Source organism: Amphiura filiformis, chromosome 2 (genome assembly GCF_039555335.1).
Source record: "Amphiura filiformis chromosome 2, Afil_fr2py, whole genome shotgun sequence".
NCBI lineage: Eukaryota > Metazoa > Echinodermata > Ophiuroidea > Amphilepidida > Amphiuridae > Amphiura > Amphiura filiformis.
The window spans coordinates 85,194,127-85,214,397 of NC_092629.1; the positions used below are offsets into that span (position 1 = coordinate 85,194,127).

The following is a 20,271-nucleotide window of genomic DNA, read 5'->3' on the forward strand; positions in this document are numbered from 1 at the left end:
AATATTCTCTAACTTAGGCCAACATTGTAAATTTTGAGACAATAATGTCCCATTTTTTGTTGTTAAATTTGGTATAGAAGTTTTGTCTCTGGTATAGAGATAGGTCTCAATTTTGGTGAAAATTTTTATAAATACGGGAAAAGTAATAATAATGAAAAAATACCGACCAAATGTGACATTATTTGAGTTGTATGGGTATAAATCTTGGATAGCGATGAAATCTGGTCAAAACAAACCCAATTTTTACCCCACAATAATTAAATCCCCTGGAGCAAAATTGTATTATAAATATGCAACAATACAAAATGTGGATCCAGGACCCCACATTTCAGTATCATTCTTTCAATATTTGCCGTAGATAAAGCATTGAAATCGGAGACAAAAATGAAATGAAATTTCTATTAACTTTTGAAACAGTATCTGCTGAACAGATAGACATGATAGAGAGATATAGGAAATGTGATCTAAAGGCCAGGTGAAATGGCATCAACATATGAGAATCTGAGTTGGCGACTAGTCTTTGCTTAGGGTTTAATACTTTGACACAGAACCTACTGGTACTGGGGCACTCCACACAGTATACTAAACCTGCATCAATATGGACTTCCCAAATCCAGATTAGTGTGGCGATTTTATATGTGGCGATTACGGTTGATGCCACAGGGGAAAGAATTAAGTTCAAATGACTCAGCTTACTCGCTTCGGAAGTTCAGATCTCAAGAGCACATTTTATTTGTGTTTCGTCCACAAAACACAAAAGTCAGAACTACCACGATCCCTTCTTCTCAGGGAGCACCGCTCAGGAAGGGAGGGGCGTAAGATCATATCCATTCGCCAGATTAGTGTAGACTTGCCATGATAGATATAGGAAACATGATTTATAATAACTCACATGAAGTGCCATCAAATTTGAGAATCTGAGTTGAAGACTGGTGTGACGTGATGTTAGGGTTAAGGTTTAGTACCTTGAAACAGAATCAACTTATTGTTACTGGGAGCTCCACTAGGGATACTAAATCTGCATGAGACCCGTAACTAGGGGCAAGGGGGTGGATGCCCCCTCCAAATCGCTAAAAGCCCAAAAGTCGCCCTTTTGACTCAAAAAGTCCCATTTGCGATAGTAGCAGGTTTTTTATGCGTTTTTGGTCAAAAAAGTCCAAATTTTGAAAAAAGGTTCACTTTTTCAAAATCCACTCCCAAGTCTCAGCCCACCTCAAATAAATCCTGGTTATGGGCCTGATCTGCATCAATGTGGACTACCCAAATTCAGATCAATATGGACTTGCAAATTGGTGGCACCAGGAACCAGGTATTGTTTCAGAAGTGGGGGGGCAAGGGTGAAATTGGGAGGGTTACAAGTATGATTATTGTGCTTGGCAAACATGACAAAGGCAGTGTCACTTATTCATTGATTTGATTACTTGGTTGATTGCTTTGTTGATTGATTGATTTAGTGGTTGATTGATTGATTGATTTAGTGGTTGATTGATTGATTTAGTGGTTGGTTGATTGATTTAGTAGTTGATTGATTGATTTAGTGGTTGATTGGTATATTGATTGATTGATATTTGCTAAAACAAAGTGGAATTGAAAAAGTTGCAATCTTGAGTGATGTTAAGATGGTCCAGTTTTTGTGACAAAAATTACGGATACGGTATATTTACAACACTGTGTCTCATCTCAAGTTGAGAATAACACCTTGTTGGATTTTGCAGTGGCGGATTTGAATCAGTGCATTTACGAGTTTACGCCCCACTGCAATCCGTTAGCGCATGATTCAAATCTGCCACTACAAAATCCAGTGCGTTTACGTGGTTGCGTTGCCAGCATATGGACTAATCACCCTTCTACGCATGTGTATAAACCCTGCTGCATTAGGTTATTGTGCACGATTCAAATTTGCCACTACAAAATCCAACACGGTGGACTCTCAACTTGACACAAGACAGACAATATAATTTGAGAAATGAACAGATGTGACGTCAATGGTAATAATTTTTAGTTGGAATAATTTAATCACAATTTGATGATTCAATGACAAAATAATGCTTCTCAGAATAATTAGATTATACATTAATATTATGAGAGCTATGTTTTGATGACAAATAAATATCATGATCATGAATTCATAACATCTGCAATATTAACAGCTTTAAAAGTATCCCAAAATAATATAAAACCAATGGGCTGCTTTAGGCTGTCTCTTTAACTTAAAGTTTAATTTTCACAAAATGAGATTCAGCATATCATCCCATACAGGGTGTCCCTAAAAGAACAGTAGGGGAGATTGGGGTTAGTTGAAACATTTTTCACAAAATCGTCTCTTTAACGCAAACCGATTACTTTCAAGAAACACTAACCATATCAGTATTTAACATATACATACATGCTACAGCCTTAAACTTTATTGGACCTGCTTATGATTATTCATATAATCCAATTTGAAAATTTGGAAAAAAGTGTTTCAACTAACCCCACCCCTGGGGTAAGTTGAAACATAGGGTGGGGTTAGTTGAAACACGGCTTGTAAAAATTTCAAGTAACCCCAAGTGGTGACGCACAAAGTAAAGGATAAGTCATTAAAATTGTCATTAGGTATTGACAGCAGTATTGACAAAGTTGAATCCCCATTCAATTACATGATTTCTGCTGATTTAAGCTGATTTCTCTAAAAGTTTAGAGAAATTACATTTTCATGTAAAATGTCTTATATTTTTGTCTTTAATACACAGCTTTTAGGCTTTAATAACCAGTAACATGTAGGTACCAAATTCTGTATTTTGATGATTTTGACGATCCTTACGGATTTTTACGGATGAGCAAATCACTGAATAGGTCTTTAACAAATTTTGCTGCTTGCAGCAGACACATCTTTTAGACATGGCAAGTTGTGTTTTTCCATTTCCGTTTATTCTCCAACTAAAACAGGCTAATGGCACTGTGTGGGCTGCAAATGGAACTATCACAAACAAAAGTCTAGCCCTTTACTGATTGAGGTAATGTGACTGCTTAAAGGTGAAATATCATGTCCATGAATCTAGGTGTCATTGTATAGATGTCGGTATGAGCTTCTGTAGACAGATAATTATTTAACCCACAATGTCCCAGTATTCATGGTATTAGCACCTGCAACTCTAAGTAGATCAATTGGATTGAATTAACAGGGCAGGTTTCCTTACAGAGCAGTTTATACAAGTTGTGAGGCTTTTTTTTTCGCCATCAGACATTATGTCTTTCCGTTTCCTCTGTGATTTCCTGTTGATCTGTTCGCCATCAGACATAATACCTTTCCGTTCCCACTACATATTCCTCTCTATACTGTCATCCGTATCTCTTTAACAGTATATCAAAATCAAAATAAACTATAGTTTGATCAGCTCGTAATCTGCAGGCCTGATAACATCACGGATGATTGAATATCTATATATTTTATTTCGAAAATTGTCTTGTGACATTTTGCCAGAAGCACCACAAATTATTTATTCAAGTCCTATTCATATGTTGTCTATTTTCTTTAACATGCACAATATCCTGCACAATATAGACCAGATAGGGGAACTATCACTCTTTAACATGGGTCTACTTTTTCGGCGTAGTGGTAAAAGCCTATTAATTCCCGCCGATTACGAGCTGATCAAACTGTACAGGCTGTGGCAGAAATACAGCAGTAGTTGCTGCAAACATACATGGTTATCATTTATACGCTACGGACTATGGAGCCTGAAGAAAAATGAAACACTGTCCAAACAACCTCTCAAGTGGTTTGGTCATAACAGCAGATTACCTAAGAATTGCGTATTTTGGCTCCAAATGCATTTTTTGACATTGCGTTTTTCTAATTTTTTTTGTTTTGTTTTTTTGATTTTTTTTAGATTTTGCATTTTTGACAGGAAATCACAGATTTTTGTGTTTTTTGGAAAATCTGAGTGCACTTTTTTGGCCTCCAAAATGGCATATTCTTAGCAGCCCAAATTTATTTGGAAACTCTGCTTGTAGAGCTCTATGTAGAAATCATGTGTATTTCTTTATATGAATGCAATGCATTGTGAGGAAAGTATGGAAGAAAATTGGTAAAAAAACAGTATTTTTCTCTGCCATATTGCACTAGTCCTTCAAGAATGACCTCGGCTATGTGTGTGTGGGGGGGAGCATGTTCGGCAAAGCTGAACAACGAGGCCGAAGGCCGAGGTGCCTCGATATATATTTTTAAACTTCTCAAGCCGAGAGTCATTCTTGAAGGACTATATTGCACAAAAAATGAATTTTTTGTGTGTAATTTTTCTTGCATAGGTTTGGAAAAAACATCACATCTGTCGCATTTTAAACAGGAAAGCTTGAACAGATAACATCAATTGATTCAATCACTCTCGGCTCAATTGACATTGACTTGCCACTAGGACCTGATAGATTAACGGAAGGTCATTCTTTTGATGCCAATAATTTTAAGAATATTCTGGAGCAATTGTATAATACTGCAATCAGAGGTAGTATGATGCTGGTTATATTTTCAGTTAAAATATGACTACAGTTCATGATTTTTAGTTCTCATAGATGCACATAATCCATCTACTGTCTATGATAGAACATGACTTGTTGCCAAGTGGGAGGGGATTTCCTTGTTTGGTGTATATAGGTATGAGTAAAAAAGAGCGTGGTGATTTATAGTGTGTTACACACAGGCACAATGCCTAGACGTTGATCCACAAGCCTCAGCACACTTTACAGTACATTGAAAGTGTTAAAAAGTTTATTCTTGAGTAATTAAATTGAATGAAACTGCAATCTTTGAAATATGATGCACATTGTATTTCCACTTCCAGTTAATGTCGCTACGAAGGCAAAAAAACAACAACAACACCTGTTTCACTGGCTTTACTGATCCATATTTTTTGTTTTTGAGATTTTAAATTTTCTGTATGTGTGTAAAATCAGCCATTTTTTGGCCAAAAGTGTGATGGAAAGTGTTGTACGCATGTAAAAATCAGCTGTTTGGGGCAACAAGTAGATTTATTTTGACTGAAAATCATGAGCAAAATGATGGGAAAAATTGCAAAAATAATAGTAATTTCTTTACTTGAAAGGTCCGTCTGTCTGTAGAACAGGGTTTATTTTTGTCACCTAAACAAGATTATTTTAGATTTCTAAGATGCGCACAATCATAGAACATGACTTGTTGCCAAGAGGATCTCCTCAGTTAGGTGTCTCATTTATTCATATTGGGTCGCAAGTCATTAATAGTCATAGCTATGAAATATTGATGACTTTAATATGAACGTAATTATACTAATTGAAAATCCCCACATGTGTAATAATATGTGGTGTTAGGTAGGCCATTAGTTGGCCTTTTTTAAAAGTCGTGATTTATGGTAATATTTGACTCATCACAATTATATAATTTATAAGAGTAGGCTATGTTAGATATGAAAATTAAAGATTTGGGGAAATTATAGGTTGTATTTTCATAGGATTTATTCATTTCATATTTCGATCACAAACAAAATGTTTGAAACAAAAAAATTGCAGAAAAATGTTGTCATTTATTTTTGCTAGATTTCTCAAGTATTAGAAACTGTTTGTGGGATAGGCTTTTACGACGGGAATTCATAACAATTAGTGGGTTTTAAGCGGGTTACGCCGTCGGACAAGTTTAGAACTGTCAAGCTTTTAGTCAGGAGTAGCTCTGACTTCTTCAGGACAAAGTACCTAAGAATGAGACATGTAGACCGCCCCTTGTCTACTGATGACTCTGAAAAGAGTCGTTCACTGAAGACTGCCTCTTGTCAACAGAGAACAAGCAGATCTCGCCTATCTGCTATATGTTTTGGTTTCTGAAAGAGCCCGTTCACTGAAGACTGCCCTTGTCTACAGAGAACTAGCAGATCTCGCCTATCTGCTAATATAAAGGTTTTGGTGGCTCTGAAAAGAGCCGTTTGCTGAAGACTGCCCTTGTCTACAGAAACAAGCAGATCTCGCCTATCTGCTGAAACCGAAACTTCTGTAGACAAGGGGCAGTCTTCAGCAAACGGCTCTTTTCAGAGCCACCAAAACCTTTATATTAGCAGATAGGCGAGATCTGCTAGTTCTCTGTTGACAAGGGGCAGTCTTCAGTGAACGACTCTTTTCAGAGTCATCAGTAGACAAGGGCGGTCTACATGTCTCATTCTTAGGTACTTTGTCCTGAAGAAGTCAGAGCTACTCCTGACGAAAAGCTTGACAGTTCTAAACTTGTCCGACGCGAACCCGCTTAAAAACCCACTAATTATTAGAAACTGTATTCCGTAAAATTGCTCCCAAATATGAAATGGGCGTCCTACGAGAATGAAATCTTTGTTTTTAAAATGGTAATATAAATAGAAAATTGATGAGATTTTGCTTTTTGGAATTGCACAAACAGATGTGGCATATAAAAAGCGCATTGGGCTATTCCATTTAAAATCCACACTACACCTGTGGAAGATTTGGCTAAAGTCTTCCACAGAGGGAGCAAGGGAGGACTATCTTTCAATTGGAATAGAAAAATGGGTTACCGTATTCATTCCAATAAGCGCAACAAAGTCATTTTGGGTGGGCGCTTATTTTTTACCTCGTTTACCTAATTTTTTCGTAAGGGGTGTTTATTAGAGACACATTTACGTATGTTATAAAAGGGTCCTGAGACGTTCTAGTAGCTTTACTGATGCAGAAAATGCATTGCAAGTTTACGTAGGACTTGTAGTCCTGCAGCTATTTCACTTTATCGACATCTGTCACTTCAACATAATATTGGTAGCCTTTAGCAAGTTGAAAATACCCTGGGTGGGCGCTTACTGGGGCATTGCGCTAATTGGAACGAATACGGTACTTCCATTTGAAATGCTCACTCCATTTGTGGAAGATGTAGGTAAAGTTACACATACAGGGGAGTATTAGTTTCAAAATTAACCCTGATCAATTTCCATTTGAAAAACATACTCCTCCTGTGGCAGATATTTCCAAAATCTTTCACAAGGGGAGAGTGGATTTCAACTGGAATAGCCCATTTAGAGCTATAATGTATCCATTCTGTGTTATGTTCAAATTCTGTATCCTAATTAGAAATCAGCATGCGGTGTTAATGGTAAACATTTGAATGTTTCAGGAGATACTGAAATTAAACCACATATTGCCAATATCTGTGATAGAACAGGGAGTGGTAACTAGGCGAGTTAAAGAAAAAATGAGTTAAAGGGCGAGTTACCCCCCACAGAGATTAGTTTTTTGTCAATTACCCCCCACGAAGTAAGCTAAAGGTGAGTTACGACAAAGCCATCAAGTCCTACCGGCGAGTTACAGTAACACCATCGCTCTTTAATCTCTGCAGGGGGTAACTTGCTTTTCATCACTCGCCCATTTTTAACTCACCATTTACCTGTCCCTGATAGAACAGATAGCATGTTTCTGCTTTGTACAGAGTACAGACTACAGTTCAAATTCAATTTTGTAAATACTGCAATTTCTGTGCTTTATCTTTTGTAATTGAAAATGTATGTATACCGCAAAAATGCCCACCAGCAGCTGAAAGCTGTCTAAATATTATCAACATTCTATTTTGTAAATTTTGTTTTACATATTAGATGTTCACCGATTTCATGGAGGTAGAAGCAAAGAGTATTGACTCCATTATGCTTCTCAATTATTGTTTGATTTCAGGATCTTGCTGATAACTACCAGATATACACTATTTGGCCTCCATGAGCGACAATCCAAATGGTGGATTTACCATAGCATTACAGCTCAACTGATCGTACTTTTCCTACATTCGACCTTGCATGATTTTTGAGTTGACACAGTCATGAAAAGAACTATAGATACTTGACAGACCATTAGTAGCCCAGTTCTGAACCTTTTCATTGATCATTCATAACAATAGGTATCTGATGGATCAGTGAAGATAAGAAGGGATTATAATATATCCGTAACCTTGATATTATAGTACATCTCGAGGAAAAAGTGCAATGGACATGTTTTCATTTTATGTTTCAAATATCCCGCATGAAAATTGAGTATTTAACCCAAAATGGAAAATGGAACAATTTATTGGAAATCTGTTTGACAGATTTTTCGACATCTTTTTCTGCACTGTATTATACCTAAATTAAGAAATTTTAAAAAATATTCAAAGAAAATATAGGTCATCCAAAAAATTTTGATTTTTACACATTTTGGGGCAAAAAAGGAAAAATAAGCAAAAATATCAAAATCTGTTTAACAGCTTCATTCATCAAGTCATAACAAACGGCCTACATGCTTAATTTCTAATAAAATATTGAAATTGTGAAAATATAGGTATTTATTGATTTTCATGTTTTTTCTTGCAAATATGCTAATAATATGCAAATTATGAAATTGCAAAATAAAGTTTCTACATAGCATACATCTTTTAAGTGTGATGTTCAAAATGACAGACATCAAAAAGAGATGTAGTAACAATTTTGGCATGGACTGTCTGGTCAGGAAAAGTACGGTAATTTGAGCTGTACACAAGGGCAGTTTTGAGTTGGTACTCCTTGGGTATAATCTCTTTGATTTATATCCCCAACAGCCTTACATGTACATCCTTTGTAAGACTCGGTCAGGTTTGAAGTTGCTTAAAAACTATAAAAATAATAACAACATTCTATTTTTTTTCTTCTTCTTTCTATATGCAGACATTCGCTGAGCGCATGTACGGACCCATGATGTGGATCATCCCGGTTGCGGTCGCGCTCTCATGCGCAGGGTCCATCAACGGCAGTCTGTTGAGTGATTCCAGGATGACGTTTGTCGCGGCCAGAGAGGGACATTTCCCCATCTTACTGTCCATGATTCATGTTGAGAAGAGAACACCTATGCCTGCCATTTTACTTATGGTAAGATGATGATATGAACAGGGTGTCCCAAACAAGTATTGAGTAGAATCAAAAAAGGGGGAGGGGTACTCGAGATATACATGTACACTGCACATATGTGACCCCAAAATGAGCGAAAATTAAGGTGTTTTTTCTTTTTCTTTTTTGACTCATTTGAAGGATTTAGGAATAAAAAAACTGTTTTTCAATAACAATTTTTTTGTCTGAATATCATCAACTTATTCAAAATGATACATTCAATCTGACACCCCAATCCAAGGATTTGTCATATCTCATGGTAGACTTCTCCGTAGTCCACTTGCCAATTGTGCACTACTCTGGCTATTACATTTAAACTTAAAACTCTGATTTAATTAATGAGTGCACAATTGATAGATTTTCACAACTGATCTTTTCAGTCACCGTACGCCCTCTGTTTGTTGGCTTCCCAAGTGGACTACTGACTTTGCCTTGAGAGTTAGGCCAATTTCTGGCCTAACTAAAATTGGTGATGATGTAATGCATCTTTAAAAATGAATCTGGCTTGTGATTGGTCGCCCAGATCTCGTTATTGTTTAAATCCTCCCGACGAGTACTGGTACCATTATAACTATACATGGTACACAACTATCTAGGGAATGCAGCGCTTTTGTGCTGGTGGATGAACGTATGCATCTAGCGCGTATTGTACCACCATGCTTAGTCTTGTGGTTAGATTTTATTGATAAACAAGTATGATTGACAGTGTGTGAGTCCCGGGTAAAGTTCTGCTTAAAAGTGAAAGTCCATAGTCGGTTTTTCGGATAATAAACTGGCAGATTCTAAAATTAGAATTGTTCAGTATTGAAGTGTCATTATAATTATGCCATTATGATATGTTGCATTCAATAATATAAGCCTCACGTAGGGCCTATACTTTACTTTACTTTACTGTCACAAATATAATTATATAGCCTAAACTTTTTCATAACCATTTTATACTAGTATTTTGATGTAGGCCTACTAAATATCAGTATAATTTCGAGTTCAACTGAATGCGTTCATCATGATTAATAACATTTTTTTAAATCAAAAATCGACTATGGCATAGTCTAATCTCATGGTCAATTATTGGCCGTATTGTTGAAAACTTGGGGAAAATATTTTCAAGGACCATTGTCTATCTATATGGTTCAATTTTTACAAGCTTTAGGCCCTAGGACAGCCTCATTTCATTTTGTTAACAGCTTTGAGTCAACATCAATTTACATTTGAAAATTGAATTGCGTAGACGAGAATTTCATATAAACTGCTCAAATAAAGAAAGTCCGCAGTCATGTAACCCGTCCTACACCAAAACCTGATCTTGTTATGAAAATTTGATTGATACGGTTGAGTGCAGAATCTTGTTAGCTCTAATTTGATACCAAATTTGATACCAAACACTCAAAAGTGACAAAGACTGATACCAGTTTATGGCATTTGGTGCATTTTCAAAAGTTGCAAATCAAAACGATAACGCGGTCGAAATTGCTTAGCGTGGTAATGTGGTCAAGCTTGCTTGCCCACGATGAACCCATGTCGACTATCCCAAGTGCGCGCTTTATTCAATTGTTAATTTAAAACGCATGGATTGCTACAGTGCTTTACTGATGAATACTAGGGCTCGATGCGATCGATATGACCTAGCGGTTGTTTCGGCTTTATCAATGGGCGCGCTGTGCCATTCACCTCTATAGCTCCGCGTGGTCCATTTTTTAATTTGCAACTTTTGAAAATGCACCAAATTTCATATACTGGTCTCAATCTCTCTGAATTTAGAGTTTTTGGTGGCAAATTTGGTATCAAGTTGGAGCTAACAAGATTCTGCACACGACTTTATCAATTAAATGTTCATAACACGATCAGATTTTGGTGTATGACGGGTTACATGACTGCGGACTTTCTTTATTTGAGCAGTTTAGTATTCAATCCTATTTAGTCTGTAGCAGACAGTAAACATTTCTCCTTAAGTTACAAGAAGTAAGTCGAGTAGCTTTTAAAACCCATTATTCACAGTTGCCATGGTAATACATCATCTTATTTTAGCTGAATTCATACTCCTGTTGCTTGCAACAACTCTCAAGGGAGTAAATTTTGACCAATGAAGTAACTTGTTATTTTCAAAGCAAAATGAATCAAGCCCACTTTTTGGCCTGTTATTCTTCAGGCTTTGAGTTTAAAAAAATTCAGGAGTGTGATAAATAGCACTCTTCGAACTTGCTCGAATAGCACTCTTCGAACTTCGAAGGAGTGCTATTTTGTGAATGAGGAGTGTGATTAAAATGTGATGTAAGCTTAAAGATTAAGGAGTGCGATAAATCGCACTCCTTGTGATCATTTTTGGGTGCGGAGGAGTGTGATCGCACTCCTCAAAACTCAAAGCCTAATTCTTTACTCCAGCCTGTTACATTTCTATTTTTATTTTTCAGCTTCCAATTTGCATAGTTCTGCTAATGAGTGATAATGTATACAGCTTAATCAATTATCTAAGCTTCGCTAAGTGGTTATATCTCGGTCTCGCCGTCTGTGTGCTGCCCTACATGAGGTGGAAGCGACCCGATATAGAAAGGCCATTTACTGTAAGTATGCCATATCTGACTGTCTGTCGTGCTGTAAAAATTAAATTTGAATGAACACAGCTGCCAACAGCTGTACACATGGGCGTCAATCCAGGGGTACATGTTGGGTTTTTTTAGCTACTTTTTGACAATTCAGGCCGAATATCCCACCCACAATTCAAGACTGATTGACACTAATGGTTTTACGCAATCCGACCGCGATTGTATTTTAAAGTACAATACAAACACACTACCTTGCATACTTATTGAAAATACTAACCAATCACGAGTGAGTTGGATTCACTTCTGCGTTTAGCATACCGTAAAATTCCGTCTACAAGCATATATATGCCTCTAAACGAGGTTTTTTTGACACAAGAGACAAGAGGCAGACACTCTCAACAAAAACGTTATTTGGAGTTTGAACAACTATATTAGTGATAAAGGCGGCTGTACAAACATGTATATTTGTAAGACCAATCTATTGCAATGTTTTTGAGAAGGGTATTGGCCTTTCATATCTTTCGTTAAAAAAACCCCTCGTTTAGAGGCATATATGCTTCTAGACAGAATTCTACGGTATACGGGTGTTCATCACATAGTGTCTGCAGCAGATGTTCATTCTGTTGGCAGATGTGTTCATTCAAATCAAATGTTCACTATAGTTGCAATGTACCATAAAAACTTGCTAGTTAGCATATGTGCTTACTATCAAGCGCATTAAAAAACATGAAATTGCACCATAGTCCGGGGCTTTACCAACTGAGCTATGGGCTTGAGGCAGAAATTTGCAGGTTTACTTGTTCGTTTATAACTATGTGTATCGATGATTTGCTCAAAACCCTTTACACTTTTGTGGATAGGGCTCTTTAAACTCTTTAAAAGTGTTTGATAGTACAGGTTGTATCAAAATGTTTGGTACCCATCAGATTTTGGTGTTTATTGACAAGCCTGTTCTTCAATATGCAACATTGGAACCTCTCGAAATGCCAATGATTTATAGTTTTATGACCTTTCATAACATGCATCTGTAAATAAGGTAGCTCCTAAGTTGCACTTTATTGTAGTAGACTTGTCCATAATCACTGGAAACTGATGGGTACCAATCATTTTGATACACCCTATAAGCACATATGCTAACTATCGAGTTTTTACGGTAGTAGTCTCAAATATAGTGGCTTTAACCAGGGAAAGTTGAATTATAGAATTACATCACGATTCAAGCATGTGTATCATTTTTCACCCTGATATGGCAGTGACGTCAGTGCACATTTCATTTGGCGCAGCTAGCGGACGCTCAAAGCGCTGGCGTATGCATGCACGCCTTAAAGACGCCGCATAGATGCATGTGCGAAACAGCTGCCTGAACATGTTAACGTCATTGCCCCATCAAGGTAAAAATTATTATTGACAATAGGTGCAATTAGCAGCCATTTTGCTTCCTACATGATGTTATTCACATGTCCTAATACTTTGGTATAAAAATACAATTATATTATAGTTAACAGGTTTACAATTTTAAATTATAAGTTCAGCATACAATATATTCTGTAGTAAACTGATATGACAGTGAATGTTGAGGTATTTTATACTTGATAAAATTAGACCGTCTGAGTCTGACCAGCTAGTATTCTCCTCCGCCGTCAGTGTGATTCCAGTCACTCTACATAGAGAGTGAAATCAAACTATAGGGTGCTGCGACGGTGGAGGTGACTAAAGCTATAGTTGACGGACATGCATGCGTTAGTGTGTGTAACTTTGGTACAGCATTCTTGTAACCAATCGACCCAACATTGCCCTTATGAACTCTAACCCTCCTTCTCTAACTGTCTGAAGGTCATAAATAGAACATTTTACTCTTACATTCCATTTTACAGGTTCCTCTGGTTGTACTAATCTTATTTATCTTATTATGTCTCTACATAGTCATCGTATCATTGTATTCTGCCCCAGTGGATTGTGGGATATGTTGCGCCATTATATTCATCGTATCATTGTATTCTTGCATTCCATTTAACAGGTTCCTCTGGTTGTACCAATCTTATTTATCTTATTATGTCTCTACGTAGTCATCGTATCATTGTATTCTGCCCCAGTGGATTGTGGGATATGTTGCGCCATTATATTTATTGTATCATTGTATTCTTGTCTTCCATTTTACAGGTTCCTCTGGTCGTACCAATCTTATTTATCTTATTATGTCTCTACGTAGTCATCGTATCATTGTATTCTGCCCCAGTGGATTGTGGGATAGGTTGCGCCATTATCTTTACGGGGGTGCCATTCTACTTCTTTGGAATCTGGTGGGAGAATAAGCCTCAGTGGCTACAAAAGAAAATAAGTAAGTATAGCGTGAAGCATCTTCATCACGGAACTTATACATTGGGTTATCCCAGTTGAAATCCATACACCCCCATAGAAGACATGGCCTTAATCTTCCACAGAGGGGGTGAAGATTTCAAATGGGAGTCACACATTCAGGTAACCTCATTTGAAATTCACACTCCCTGTGAGGCAGATTTAAGGTCATGTCTTCTATAGGGGGTATATGGATTTCAACTAGAATAGCCCAATATACATTCCAATATCATACCTTGCATGTTTAGGCCTGGGGGCACTTGTATGCTGGGGTGGGGGGGGGGAATTTTGAAAAAGTGGACCTTTTTCCCTCAAAAGTGGGCTTTCTTTCCTCAAAGTGGACCCTTTTTTCAAAAGAGGTCCTTTTCCCAACATTTTGGGACTTTTTTTGACAAAGAAAGCATAAATAACCTACTTGTTTGCACCTTATTTCCAAAATTGCCAATTGTGTGATGAGTTGGTAAAAGATATTATTGAGTGAATAGCTCTTGTCGAAAAGGATCAACATTCTGAACAAGGACGAGGGGGTCTATTCACTCAATAATATCTTGGACCAACTCATCACGCCATCTTCGGTGGTTCCTGTTGTTTATAGTCAGATGTGATGAGTTACCAGTCTGATGAATCCACTGTGTAGTGGTGAAATGTCAATAAAAAGGTGAAGCTAACACCTTAAGTTTTCTTGTTGGAAGTGAACATAAAAGAACTACCGTACTTCGTCAAATAAACACCCCCGGGGGTGTTACATTTTCCCAAGGGGGGCGTTTATTCAAGGTCAATTTTAGAACGATAATTACCGTTAAAATCATTAGGTAAAGTAAAAACACACTCTAAAATGACGAACTATGAACTAGAAACACTGACTTCTGGCTCACTTCCGGGTTTCTGATCCAGATTTTCGCCAATTATTGACGCTATTATTGACCATGTGTGCAACTTGGTAAGCTTACTACACAAGATAGTATGGAAATATCGGCATTTTTGAAACATCTTGGTTGAAAAAAGTGGTGGGGGCGTTTATTTAAAGGGGGGTGACTATTTGACGAAATACGTTATGTTAACAGTTGAATGTAACATCCCAATGAACTTGTTCAAAAAAGGTTGAATAACATGCAAAGATATTGAAACAATGTTATCTTAGTGTCATTGTCTTTGCAAGTTATCATTTTACCATGTGAGTGTCAGTAAATACTGTTAACCAAAAGGAAGTAACAGATTGGTAAAGTAAATATAAGATGCACTGTTTTACCATATTCAGGCCCAGGGTTTGATTAGGATGATTAGGCAAAAAAAAAAAAGATTGTTTGCTTGTCCTCCACCGACCGACCCTAATCTGGAAAAGAGTTTTTGTTTTTGTTTTACTGTACAAATGAATACCAACCTAATTTAGGAAATTCCTGAAGATTTTTTTTCTTTCAATATTTTTTTTACAGTTTCTACACACTTCTAAACGGTTTTAAAACATGAATGAACTGGTATACAGTAGAGAAATATCCCAATTGCCAACTATTTGGGCAATTAATTTAAAAGCTAATTAAAGGCATATAGTCATGTTTTGGCTATAAACTTTAAAAAGAAAATATTTTTAAAAAATCCAGACTGACCGACCCAATTCTGAAAAAGTTGTGGAGGACAAGCAAACAATATTTTTTAACCTAAGTGTGAAATCATGAGGTGAATGTTCTGTCTCCAGTTTCAACCAGTTTTTATCTTTAAAACTTTTTGCAATGAGTATTACAACACACCCATGGGTCAATAACATGAAATATCTTGATGGTGGTATTCTCACAGTTTTACACAAAGCAGAGTGTGCATAAGGCAGCATCAAAGCCTTGTACAAAGGCAGGGGTGGAATTTCGGCGGGAGTCCGAGAGTCGACTCTCGCAGAGACTCCCGTAAAAGTCCTATTGCGAGAGTCCATGTGGACTCGTGCTGGAAATGATCGGCTCAGCGAACTTACGTTTTTAAAAGTTCAACACGCCTTAAAACTCAAAGCCTGCAAAATATAAAGGACAAGTCGCCAAAGATGCAATGACATATATGGAAGTGAGAGTATGATGACACATATATTAAAAACTTAACTTTGTTAGTTTATTTGTTTGTTTGAATGCATTTTACGTAGGCCTACATATAATACCTTTTGGTCTCCCGTAAGATTGTACAACGAGAATCCATTTACGGGAATCCATGGACTCTCGCAAAACTCTCTTGCAAGAATCCACTTGGACTCCTGTGGCACTTTACGAAATTCCACCCCTGAAAGGGAACAAACCATTGTGTGAATTATTGTTGAATAGCTGTTTTAAGTAATGTGCTTTCTTTGCAGTAGTTAAGTGGCACCATGAGGGATGCCTCCAATCAGAACTTTTGCCTCTCCTCCCATAAAAACCCCAAATTATGAAAATTTCCACTTTTTGCAGCAATTTGTGCACAATTTGTTGATTTGCCCCTTGAAATTCCCCCCCCCCCCCCGCCCCATGCCCCGGAAAAAGGTTTAAGTTAGAATAGGTTTTGTCCATGCAATTTAGCTATAATTGTAATGGCTATTACTGATGCCAATTGTAAGCTTACTCACACAAGATGGCACAGAAAATTTTGCATTTCGGTCAATTTTTCATTGACAAAATTAAAATATTAGAGGTGGGAGTGTGCAGACAATACAGTACTTGCAGCTCACTTGTGAATGTTACATTGATGAATAGGAAGTTTGTTTTCATTGTAATAATGTAAATGGCAGCTTCATAATGCTTCAGCATCTTTGCCATCGTAATGTCAAAACAGGAAAAGTTATCCCAGCCAGGAATCGAACCATGGACCTCAGGTTTGCAAGGCCTATGCATTAGAGCTTCATGGTTAGCCCTTTGTTTTTTCAAATGGCAGCTTTTGTTTGTCTGCGCACATAAGATGTTATTGCACCAGACAACATAGAGTTCATGTTACATCTTGATAATTGGGCTATTCCAGTTGAAATCCATAACCCCATATGGAAGACATAGCCTTAATCTCCCACACAGGGTGTATGAATCTTAAATATGATTACCTGAATGGGTGATTCCATTTGAGATCTACACCCCTGTGTGGGAGATTAAAGTCATGTCTTCCATATGGGGTGTATGGATATCAAATGGAATAGCTGTATATCAAGATGTCATGCTTAACACATGCCCCTGGCCCGCTGGATGTGTTGTAATCGGCAGACTGATATCTGCAATTGGGTCAGTATGTATATCTACAGCTGTTTTTGAGTAGTAGATTCACATTGCATAATAGTTACAGTTGTATACATGTAAATGGAATAGAGGTTATCCATGTTCTATAAGCTGCATATCCTATCAGCGACTACTATACCTTGTTTAGGACTTTCAAAAGAAGTACCTGCATGTGCAACCATGACTGTTTCAAAATAGCCCGCCAAAGTCATGCAGGTAATTTATGTATTTTTTTTATTTATTTATTACATCATTTACACAGGGTAACCCGATTGATCAGCAAAATGTTGTTCTTACAAGGGGCCCTGCAAAACTCCGGTAAACTCCAAGGTAACTCCAAGGTCATGCATTGAATTAATTTGAATGAGGAATACTACGGGAACCAGCGCCTTTTGTTAGAAGTCACACATGAGTAAAGTGGATAACCTCTATACATTAAGGGTCATGTCTTCCATAGGGGGTGTATGGATTTCAACTGGAAGCACATCCCTATGTCAATGGGAAAAAATGTCTATGTTTTTTCTGTTAAAAAAATTGAAAATCAGCCCTTTCTTGAAGGAAATAATTCATTAAGGGGTACTACACCCTGGCCAATTTTGTGCCTATTTTTGCATTTTCTCAAAAATTATAGCGCATTGGTGACAGGTAAGATATGTATATTATAGGGGCAAAGACTACAACTACTGCACTGAAAATTCAGCAACTCAAGGCAAGTAGTTATTGATTTATTGACCAAATATTGGGTTTCCCCCATTTTTGACTGTAACTCCACAACTGTTGTCTGTACTGAAATAAAATTTCCAGTGCAGTAGTTGTAGTCCTTGCCCCTATCATATACATAGCTAACTTGTCACCAATGCACTATAATTTTTGAGAAAAATGCAAAAAATAGGCACAAAATTATGCAGGGGTGTAGTACCCCCTTAAAGAGCCACTTTTCAATTTGGAAATTGGCCCTTTCTGAATGAAAAATTCACAAAAGGTCCCTTTTTTTTGCCTCAAGCACCCCCCAATTAATCCTGGCTACAGTCCTGCTCAGACATAATGCCCCTAAGCTGAGTAGGGGAAGGACATGTTGGTCAGTCGGAGTCCGAGTGGTCATATACTGATAACTTTCGTTTGCTGAAGGGGACAGCTACCTCTGACCTTTTGCCCATTTCCTCCCAAATTTGCTTGTGATTGTATTTTAATGTCAATTGTATGTATTATATTTTATGTGAAATATGGCAATAAAGGAAACATGAATCTTCTTATTTTTTACAGATGCTGTGACACTTTTCGGTCAGAAGCTCATGTGTGTCGTCCACCAAGAAAAGAAAACCTACTGATGACATCCTTCTATCCGCATCGTCATAGCAACCATGCGAGAAGTCAACAGCTTCTGTGTTTCCGTGCAGATATTGACAATTCGTCATTTGAAGATAACTTGTCAATAGTCATCAATATTTTGGGACCAATTGGGTTGCTGTTGATGACTTGAATCGATAACAATCAATGCAAATACACTTCCATATTATCAGGGTGCCACAAAAAAAGCATATTTTTTATGTGTGTACCTATGATTCAGCGTAACACGCAAGAAAAAGAGATCTATTTTTGTGCGTTAACCTATTGATTCTTGTAGATCTAGTATGACTCTCTCAAGCTCTGCTCTTTCAAAACAAAATTATATTTTCAGTTCTGAAATTATGAAGAAGTATTTTTCTTAGTTTTGAAATTTGTGTGTATAATAAGCCAATCTGGCATTCAATTTGCAGTGCATTGTGGGACAGGCTTGGTACAGATGAACTCTGACCTATCAGGAAATACTGTAAAAGTGGTAATTTTTGTGTGTGTAATTTTTTTGCGCTTTGCAGATTTTGAACTACATTGCTTGTTTTTAATTGCGATATCAAGTTTTCTTACATAGACCTTTACATTAAAAAAGAACATTATTTGCATGTTTTTATTTTCGCGGCAGCTGTGTTACGCGCAATAATTAATGTACCGCGAAAATGCCCACTTTTACAGTAATTATTATTTATTCATTTATTATTGTCTTAATTTTATCATTAAAATATTTTTAATAATTCTTTTTTTTATTGTAGTAAAAAAATTTGAACAATATTTCATAAGCACATAAAACAATTTTCCTGATAGGTCAGAGTTCAGCAAAATTTGCCCAAACCGTCGCACAATGCATTTGCACGAATTAGTAATACTGATAGCGGTTACTTGTTTTTGTTTTTTCTGTGGGTAGTAATTTTTAGGCGATTTGAGCATGTCAAGGATTTTGACAGATATTTTGTCAAAGTTGTAAGGTGCAACATATCGTATTGTCCATAGCTTGATGATTGAATCAAAATCATTTTTTGGTCCCATTCCTTTTTTCCACAAATTTAGCAAAAATTGATATTTTGTCAAAAAAAGTAGTGCCATCGTCGACATGCCTTATGTCGACATAATATCGACATGTCGACATCAAAAAAAAATTACTTGTTATTCAAGGTTAGAAACCAGAGAAATAATGTACAACTTTATCCAACTTTGTAAAGAAAAATTGGCATTTTTTTTTTTTGAGTAGCAGTATTTCTCTGGTTTCCAACCTTGAATAACAAGTCATTTTAGGCCTATAACTTGCTTTTCTGGCCAAAATTAAAAAAAAAAAAAAAAAATTGTTTTTTTCTTTTTTTAGAATTTTTTTTTATGTCGATGTCGGTATACGAATTATATCGACATGTCGACATTAAAAAACTGTGCCGACGACAGCACTACAAAAAAATAACATTTCAATTTAAATAACACAAAATGCATCAACTATTTTTGTAATTAAATTGCTTATTATGGCACACAAATTTTGAAAGTTTTGTGAATTAAAATTGCAATGACTGATTGACAACTTTTGTCATAATATGGCATTAACATTTTAAACAAAAAAATATGAATTAAAATGTTGATGGTAATTTATAGCTTGATAGAGTCTAAATGAAAATGGCAATACTCATGTGCAGTATGTTCCAAAAAAAGTAAAATAAAATGGCTGACATTCAGCCAAACAAAATTAATTGTATGTCTTTGAGCTTGTTTGATCTCAAAATTTTAATGCAATATTTTTAGAGTTTATCCAGATATAAATGTTGATAGCGAGATACAAGATTTGTGCAGAGTTGTTTCATACAAGCTGTCGATAGTCATACTAAGGAGAAATACATGGCACACAATCTTTTTGCAAATTGCGAATGCTAGTAATGAAGTTTTTCCCGCAAAAAAATTTTCTTCAGAAACAAATTGGGAGTTCAG

At 36.6% G+C, this 20,271-nt stretch overlaps 1 protein-coding gene across 1 annotated transcript in view; it reads left to right on the top strand.

The window, feature by feature from the left end:
• LOC140146735 (cystine/glutamate transporter-like) overlaps nucleotides 1–19,677 on the top strand; it is an 89,171-nt gene extending 69,494 nt beyond the window's left edge. Inside the window, exons 6-9 of the mRNA XM_072168610.1 lie at nucleotides 8,667–8,867; nucleotides 11,297–11,446; nucleotides 13,589–13,766; nucleotides 18,256–19,677. Coding sequence (XP_072024711.1) covers nucleotides 8,667–8,867; nucleotides 11,297–11,446; nucleotides 13,589–13,766; nucleotides 18,256–18,320 — 594 coding nt within the window. The 3' untranslated portion in view covers nucleotides 18,321–19,677. The remainder of the gene's footprint in view (nucleotides 1–8,666; nucleotides 8,868–11,296; nucleotides 11,447–13,588; nucleotides 13,767–18,255) is intronic.
• The last annotated feature ends 594 nt before the right edge of the window (nucleotides 19,678–20,271 follow it).